This window comes from Penicillium brevicompactum, assembly GCF_028827555.1.
Source record: "Penicillium brevicompactum strain IBT 35665 chromosome Unknown utg000003l_segment0_segment0, whole genome shotgun sequence".
NCBI lineage: Eukaryota > Fungi > Ascomycota > Eurotiomycetes > Eurotiales > Aspergillaceae > Penicillium > Penicillium brevicompactum.
The window spans coordinates 4800596-4809243 of NW_026623206.1; the positions used below are offsets into that span (position 1 = coordinate 4800596).

The 8648-nt window shown below is 46.1% G+C and overlaps 3 protein-coding genes across 3 annotated transcripts; 1 reads left to right on the forward strand and 2 right to left on the reverse strand.

Annotated features, from left to right (window-relative positions):
- Positions 1-5354: 5354 nt before the first annotated feature.
- N7506_005509 (uncharacterized protein) lies at positions 5355-5676 on the reverse strand (the record flags this gene model as incomplete). Its single annotated transcript, XM_056954803.1, has 2 exons — positions 5355-5516; positions 5602-5676. 2 exons carry the CDS (start codon positions 5674-5676, stop codon positions 5355-5357), a joined length of 237 nt encoding a protein of 78 aa, XP_056813692.1.
- Positions 5677-6384: 708 nt separating this feature from the next.
- On the forward strand, positions 6385-7268 carry N7506_005510 (WSC domain-containing protein; the record flags this gene model as incomplete). Its single annotated transcript, XM_056954804.1, has 3 exons — positions 6385-6721; positions 6773-7191; positions 7251-7268. The coding sequence occupies 3 exons, from the start codon at positions 6385-6387 to the stop codon at positions 7266-7268; spliced, it is 774 nt and encodes a 257-aa protein (XP_056813693.1).
- Positions 7269-7846: 578 nt separating this feature from the next.
- N7506_005511 (uncharacterized protein) lies at positions 7847-8257 on the reverse strand (the record flags this gene model as incomplete). Its single annotated transcript, XM_056954805.1, has 1 exon — positions 7847-8257. The coding sequence occupies one exon, from the start codon at positions 8255-8257 to the stop codon at positions 7847-7849; it is 411 nt and encodes a 136-aa protein (XP_056813694.1).
- Between the last annotated feature and the right edge of the window lie 391 nt (positions 8258-8648).

An 8648-nucleotide genomic window follows, 5' to 3' on the forward strand; every position in this document is an offset into this window, starting at 1 on the left:
CTGCCAGAGTGCATCTTTCACACCTTGTCTTTGAGACCGGGTTCAGAAGACGGATGGACGGCCGGCAGAATGTCCGTCGGCTGAAAAAATTGATGAAGATTCAAGGTTGTCAACGCTTGATGAGGGAAAACCATGTGCCAGTGACAGTTCCCAAGGCTCATTGGCCAGATCGCGTACGTCCGCGATCTGGCAGTGGAAGCATTCCTAGCTTGGAAATGGAATTGGGCTATCGGTTGTGTGCGTACGACCACGAGAACCTCATCACAGCTGCAAGGAACGCCCTTGACTACGATGATCAGTGGTGGATCGTAGATGTATATCTGACAGATCATGAGGGATGTTAGTTTTCTTCGCCCACACTCTTCAAGGTCGCCGCTGACAATATCTAGCCTCGCCAGATGACCCCAGCGATGAAACAGAGTCTGTTCGTGACAAATTCGTTCAATCGCTGAAGGAGAGATATCTGAACGATAGTCGCCCACCTGATGGATTAATCTACGAGCGTATCAGCTTCTACGAAGGCTATCTCAACACACCGAGGGATCCACTCGCTGCCAATAAATGGTGGGCTGTATTGGAGGCAGTTGCGGGAAGTAAGAAAGGAAAATATTTAAAGCAGTTCTTCAAACATGAAACATTACACCAAAAGCTAAACTCATTGCTCGTTATTCCGGGTCTCTGGGAAGGGAAGGCATGCGGATTGGGCTACTTCATAAAGTGACAGCCATGCATTGCGACGAGGTGAGTCTAATTGGAGGTCCAAAGCCAATCGGATTAATTTCAGCTAACCGAAGTACAAATATAGCCTATTGGATGCTACTGGGGATTGATCTTCAGCACTTTTTCGAGACTGGTTGGAGGAAGAGACGAGCTTTTACCACTAGTAGATGGAGTCACGGTCGAGCTGATTCAGTCTCGTGTCCCTAAGATCTCCAACAAAGATTTAAGATTCTTGGAGGACAATATGAAGAAGGGCAGGCTTTTTCCGAACTTCTCAGAAGAAGATCAACAGGAGATTTGGGCGCGCTTGACTGAGATTGATTATCCAATCCCAACCTTGAAAACATTTTTCAAAGATCGGCTCTATCTTGAGGTCGCTCAATATGTCATGAAGCGACTGTTCGTCCAGCCGCGGAGCGAAAAGATTACCATTGACCAAGGTGTGTACGGGAAGTACGACACTCCGGTTCCCGTCTCGATGGCGCTGAGACACCAATGGCTAGGAAACGACGTACTTGAGTTTTGGCGCTTCAGTTTCCAGTACGGATTTGAGATGACCAATCACCAACGCCTAAAGTGGTCCAAAGACGGTGAACCTGAAGATATGTTTGATCAGCAGAGCTCTGAGTCCTCTTTTCTCCCCAGACAAGAGATATGGCGCCATTTCTTTGCACTCGTGAGGGCAAGAGCATTCCAAGCACCGGTCCCGAACGACAGCTCATTTGCAACAGTGGAGCTACCTTCCCCCAGGCCGTGTGAATACCCAGAGGACATATCCGAAGAGATCGATGTTGCGAAAAGGTGCGGAAAGCCATACTCGAATACTGTCGAGGCCGATCGATTTGCCCTGTCTGCAGAGTCGCTGCAGCAAAGCAAGATTCCAGTTCGCGTGACAGCAGGCTTTCTCCGACAGTCTGTCTTCAAAGCGTTCTTTGGCTATCTGGGGAATAGCAATGGTCAAAAACACACGGTGGTGATCCTCCCGAAAACAACAGCGACATTCAGAATTACGGCGAACAGCTGAATCGAGGAGCTGTTGTTGGGAACGCGACAGCGACACAAGACATGGATGTGGATTCTGGGAGTGTCACAGAGAGCCCTCTCGCCGCCTCAACAGCCCTGACTCATAATGCGGTAGTTGTTGCTCCGGCGGCGGATCAGCCACCATCGTTCTATGTCATGAAAATCACCGTAGGAGGAACTTCACGAAGCCTAGGCCTACCAATCCATGAGGCCTTTTTTAGTGACTCTTCAACTGGTCTATTTAGTAACAACTTCAATGTCCAGCAGATGGATGGGCGTTCCATAGTCCCAGACCGATGCTATTTGCATTACCAAGAACATCCATCGTCGCAGCTCCATGCCAAATTCAGAACAAATCATTACTCTAAGTACCATATGACATCCTCGCAGATGAGCACTGGGAGCAAGGGGGATATCAGAGGACATCAGCAGATGGCAAGAGCGAAGACATGGTTACAGGAGCAAGTTAGCAAGCTTCCGGATCTGCGTAACGTTGATGGAGGAGAACTTTAACGGGAAACGAAGTATGAATTTTGGTTGCCACTACAAAGTCTATTGGAGATTTCGGAGAACACCTGATAAGTATGTATAGCGACATATTTATCCTGGATAAAAACCGGTGGAAGTATGTAAATATATAGTATATATCCTACAGAATGATCCATAAATAAATAGTTGTGCGCTTCTTGGTTAATGAGACGCAATGTGGTTCGCTGCTGGGCGAAACTCCATTGGAAACAAGCTGGGTAGAAGTTCGGCATTGATGTTAGGTATCTTACACTTTTCTGTCTTACACCTGAGACAGGAAATCTCAGAGCCATCACGAACTTGATGACTCGAACTATTCTCCGATTTCTATATTTTTCTTGAATTCAAAACATAGCGCGACAATTCAAGTCTGCACTCCTGGCACTATCAAGGGTTCTATATCACATGTGAAAAGAGGGCCGAGTCACTTGGCTAGTAGTTTGACAAGGGCGGTATTGTCTCCTGAAATTCAGTGAAGCTGAGTGCATTCCTCTGGCGTATATACCCGGGGGAGTTGACCGTCCAGGGAGACGACAATGGTATGACAATCAATTGTAGCATGGAAGTGATCTTTAAAGCCTGTGCGTTAGTGATTCCCCTACTATGCCAAAGGCTGTCGTCTGCCAAGAAACATTCTTCAAAACATTTGAAACAGCCTACGTCGCGTTGCCGTATGAAATCGTGGAAAAGTAGTATCAGCCGTAATTCAATCATTGTCTGGTCTATTTCTTTGGAAGGGGTATAGTCTACTACATGACCGATAAAGCGATATCTCGACTCCACTTCCACCCAAAATTGCCAAGAAAACACAAAACGGATATCACTCGCGTAGGCAATGGAATTGGTCAATCAACAGAGCCGCCAAATCGGGCATATTCACTAGATTTTCATCAACTCGCCCCTCATTATATTTCTTGAGAAAATGCTGGATCAAAAATGATCCAAGTAGATACATCCGGGCTGGGGGAAGCTGGGTTTCAGTCAGCTCTTGCTTGCACACAGTTGTCTTCATTGAGCCGTTTCGAGAAAATGTCCGTTCTTCGAGCTCAGATTGTAATAATGATAGGTGTGCACGAAGAAGCAAGATCCGTCGTGAATTGCGATGAACAGCTTGACTCAATCTCTTCAGCTTGGGCCAGCCTCGTCTCTTTAAACTTTGAATTTCAGTCAAAATTTGACTTGTATTTACTTTGGCCCGCTCCTTGCTCGACCGCTCTGAGATCATACCTCCGAACACCTGCAATATTGGCCTGATTGGGCAATTTGTAGAAATCCCGCGGCATTCCTGTGCGGACATGAGTTACGGTGTCCGTGCTGCTCAGATGGTTGTATCCCAGTTGATGGGTCTCGATATGCATCAAGTGGAACGACGGAGCACGCTGCCACTCTCGACTCTGCTGAAAATTTTATTCTGGAGATGACTCGTAGGATTTTAACTGGGTCTTACTTCTATTGACTATTATAATATCCAGTAGGCTATGAAGAAGTTCGGCTAGGTTCATCGGCTGTGCTTTTTTCCATTCGCATGAGGTTTAGTTTAGTTCATGAATTTGGCTGCGGTATTGTTATGTAACAAAACAGAAGGTAATGTCGGAACGTGGTCGTTACAGTACGGACTAGTACGGGCATATCCAATTGAGTACTTGAGAGTGTGTTTTATATACTATAGAAAGTGCAGAATAAATAGGGGTTGAGCTTAGTAAGGTGGTTTGGAGCCTTGGGATCATCAGGCAGATGGGGGTGCTGAATATTCCTCGGGCGCACTAGTAAAATGGCGACCCTCTTTTGTTGACAATTACACCTCAGTTGGTATGATTATGTCATTAAACACCACCCGCGTCCTGCGGTCAGGGCATTCGACCAGCTGTCACGGGATTCGGGTCGGTCGAATTTGTACCCGCCCGATTCCCCGCTCCCTCTTTGGTAAGTCCCAGCTCACAACCTTGCATGATAACCGGCGTAGATTGAACAATTCGCAAAGTATGAATAGTCTTAATCGATACTGGAATGACTTGTTGATTTTCCTAGGCAGCAAATTGCCATGTCCTCGGAGAGTCCAAAATCAAGCACTCTGACAGACTTCGCGCCAATTTTCGAACACGTCGAACATTTGAAGCTGAATACAAAATCCTCACAGTTCGATTGTTGCGATGAATTTCGCGAGGAAGGAATGCGATGGATGGAAGAAATCCAACTCCGCGACGGAGCCATCAACGAATTGAGGGGTGAAATTGCAAGATTACATGAAGTAATCAGTATCCTTAAGCATACTGCCAATGCGTAGAGAGTGCGATACTTGATCTTCTAGCTCCCTTAAATGTTTGAGACGGAAAGAGTACTTGCTATTGAGAGACTAAACTTTTGATCACATAATAGTCTGACCATCTCTCTGCTATTGGTCCGCATCGCTGGATACTCTGATCCAGAGCTCGTATCTGGGAGACTTCTATGTATTTTTTAAATCCCCTGATTCCGTGAGACCACCACTATAATTTGAAAATTGATGTACTATAGAAAGTTTTAGATATCAATAGAATAACCGTTGAAAACAGAGAATCGCAAGCATGTATTTAAAAACTGATATCATTTCGTATGAACTCAACTTGGGGCTCCATCTAACGACTTAAAACCGTTAGAGAACAAATGAAACCTCAGGTTGACAATGATACATGGTTCACATGTCTACCCAGAATAAAGCGACGTGTCACTTTGAAGGGCTTTCCGAAGTTTGAACATCCGTGTCCCGCTGTATGCTCCCTGGGCGAGTGGTTTGGTTATTGTCAGGCATCGGGGGATGTCTGAGACCCGGCTATCGGATACCGCACTTGACTTGGTGCTGATGCTTAGCTTCTGTATTTGGTTGGCTCTCGGTGGCCCATTGTTGGTTATGTTATACAGCCCCTCAAATAGTTGGCTGTTGCAGGTGTCTTCCACATTGGATGGTGACGTTTTTTCCCTTTTTTTTTGGCTCTGCAAAGCTTTATAAAGGGTAAATTAGAGTTACTGCGCAGAAGATCCCGACCGTGTATTCGGCTGCTTTCTCGAATGACATATTGACGAGGCTTGGGCAAAGGAAGACATTGCTAGGGGCCATTTTCAGCACGCCGACTCTGTCTATGGAATGCATCCTTGACCCTGTCTAATGTTGACTCTTTGTGGTCATCCTCGGCTTTCCCTGTTGAAGTGGCCCTTAGGGCGTCGGATTGCCCGACTTCTCCTTTGACTTCGTCGTCGTGCTCATGAAGCTGGATAAGTAGTTCATATGTCAGTCATACCGGTGTAAAGTCTATCTTGGAGTCTGGGAAAGGAATTAGGGGAGAGTGACCCTACCCTCTCTTCATCTCCCTCAGGATTGTGAATTGGATCATGGCTCTTTTTACCCGCTTTGTCGATAATGTCACTCATGATATTTGCTTGATGATATTGGTTGATATGGGAGTATTAATATGGCAGCGTCTTTAACTGGTAAGTATAAGATGCTTTGGCTATTTCCTGAAACACAGCTGATTTATAATTTAATCTCATCAGTGCTCGTGACTGGTGTGTCGTCATGTACGGTTTAGGATATACTGGGATTATGTCATTTTACAGTGGGCGATACGGGGACTAGATCGCTATAGACCGGATAACCATCAGCCGGGTCACATAGCCTTCATGCTGTCGGAGATTGAGGTTTCTGAGTGGCCCGATCTCCAACTCCTGATCTCTTCAAAAGCTTGTATCGTCCAATCAGACGATCCCAACCCACGGATCATGCAGCCGAAAGCTTACCATGTCCATGGTAGTGCCCGATCCACCTACTCAAGTTTGGCTGGATATTCATTTATCTTCGTCAATTCTCATTCAATATTTCTCAGTAATAGAAGGACATGTATGTCAGCTCAACTCTTTCCTCCCATCACATACGCTTAATGTCATCATATACCATTGTCGATATGGAGATTATGAGTATCGATTCGTGAAGCTTGTCAGCACATCTTTGATCGGAAATTCCAAAGAGTGATATAAGTAGCTCTTGGTTCTTCATCTTCATTGATTACAGCGGTGACTGCGCAGAGATCGTTTTTCAAATCCCCCTGTTTTCGATACATCTTGGCCACTCTCTTGCGCAAAATGTATGTCGCCCTGTGGACCGCCCTCCTGGAATCGGGTTTCCTGCTTGCGGCCGACTTTGCAGCCGCTGAGCCCTTCAAATTCATCGCTCAACGAGCCGAGCCTTCCTGGACATACATTGGTTGCTACTCCAGCCGTACTGGTCTGAACAACAAAACATCATATACCTTTCAAAGTTACGGATGGTGCTTGGATAGATGCATCAAGACCAATGCTGCTACTTTTGCTCTCACAGGGGGTTCTGATTGTCTGTGCGGCACTGAGTTGCCGCCATTATCAGCCAAGGTTGCCGAGGGCGAATGCAACCTGCCATGCTGGGGCTTCACCTCTGATATGTGTATGCTGTAGTTCATCTATCCTTCTCGCTCTTCTTGCTTACACTCAATAGGCGGTGGGAATGAATTCTATTCTGTTTATAAAACTGGCTTGAAGAGCGACGTCCCAACCCAACCCCAGAGCACGACGACCTCAAATGTCTCAAATACCCAACCAACTGCCTCAGCTACGGGTGATAACGAAAGCAGCAGGACCGAAGAAAAGACACAATCAACCTCCAAAACTGGCGTTATTGCTGGTGGAGTTGTTGGTGGAGTGTGCGGGGCTGTTGCTATCATTGGTGGTGTAATTTCTTTCTGGCAATACAAAAAGCGCAAGGTCATGGCTAAATATGGTATCGATGCCGGTGGCAACGGCGCCAACACAACACCGATGTCAGAATTCAGGTTTGATGGCGACTATATTCCACAACGGCATCAAAGCAATGGCAGCATCGACGATTATCGCGAATTCTCTTGTCGGGGCTTGCATGTAAATGTGCCGCCAATGACGTTTAATCATATAAGTATTTGATCTGACTTTAGAACTAGGTGACCAACCCCGACTAACACCCCGCTCCCCTCCATAAGCCTCGTCTCGGTTTTATTTTTCCTCGCTGTCTCGACCAGAGTTACGTCAACTTGCACTGGGCAGTACCGTTGACGAGTGCACTATGTGAGGTACACGCGGGGAATAAACGCTGGTGATGAAAATGCAATTAAATCAATTATATTAAATCATGAATTTTTCCAAAAAGGCAGATTGGAAGTTGTCTGTGCTATTAAGAGAGTGGCAGTGTTTAGTAAATATATAGAACCATGTTGTGCAGCTCCATCAACTTCGTCAATTGCAGTTCTTGTTCTTGTGAAAGTCGATTTCCCGGGTCATCTTCGCGGTAAGCCAAAGTTGAATTTTCGTTTGGCGTTTGGGGAAATGTATACGAAGTGTGGCTCCTACGCTCCCACTCAGTTTCCCTTAGTAGAGAAAAAAAAGGACCTATAGAATCATCTGAAAATATCGAGTCTATGAGAATCTTTATAATTCCGGGCGTGGTATTCTTAGAAGCCGCGATGTGCACGAGGGTCATTCCAGTCCCACGGTCCAAGATGTGTATATCAGCCCCATGCTTCAAAAGCAATATCACTTTTTACTCCTCGTTTGACCGGACAGCCTCCAGTAATGGAGCATGCTTGTCAAACACAACGGCATCTGCCATGGCACCGTGTTCCAAGAGCAACTTGGTGATATGCTTGTTATTGACAGCCCCCAGAAGAGCTGTCGACTGTGCTAGATTCGATGATCGAACATTAACATTCGCGCCTGCACGCAGCATATTCCGCACCCCCAGTTCGTCCCCACGGCTGGCGTACCACAAAAGGGCTGATCCACCATCAGAGCGGAGATTATTTTGGTAGAGCTCATTGGTCAGGAGATGGTAGAACTTTTGGCTAGTTCGGAGTAAGCTGAGAAGGTCTTTTGGCGAATTCAAATGGCTTGAAATGAGCAAAGCCAGTTCCAGTTCTAGAGAGAGAAGAGACATCGCGAGATGCTTGGACATATGGGGCTGAGCTATCGCTCAATATAATGAGTGAAGGGACTTTTCAAATCTTGCTTGAACTAAACGGACCAAAAGCGATTGGCCATTGTGTACTAGGTTATAGGAAAACTGAACGCCTGGACAGCCTTCTTCTGGATATCAAAAACCTCGGTCCTGAACAGTGGGGCTCTCTAGGAAATGGGATTATAACCGCTGTCTTTTCACTCTTATACTACTGTATCATGGAATGCTACGAGCTCAATTGCTAGTTGCGGTTCTCCCGCAATTATAGGAACACAGAGCAGAATATATCCGAAGTTACATCTTTCCATGACGTCATCTTCGGCAAGCAATTGAACCAACTCAGCTTGAGGGACCTGACTCAGATTTCCAAAGCATTCCGTAATTTGAT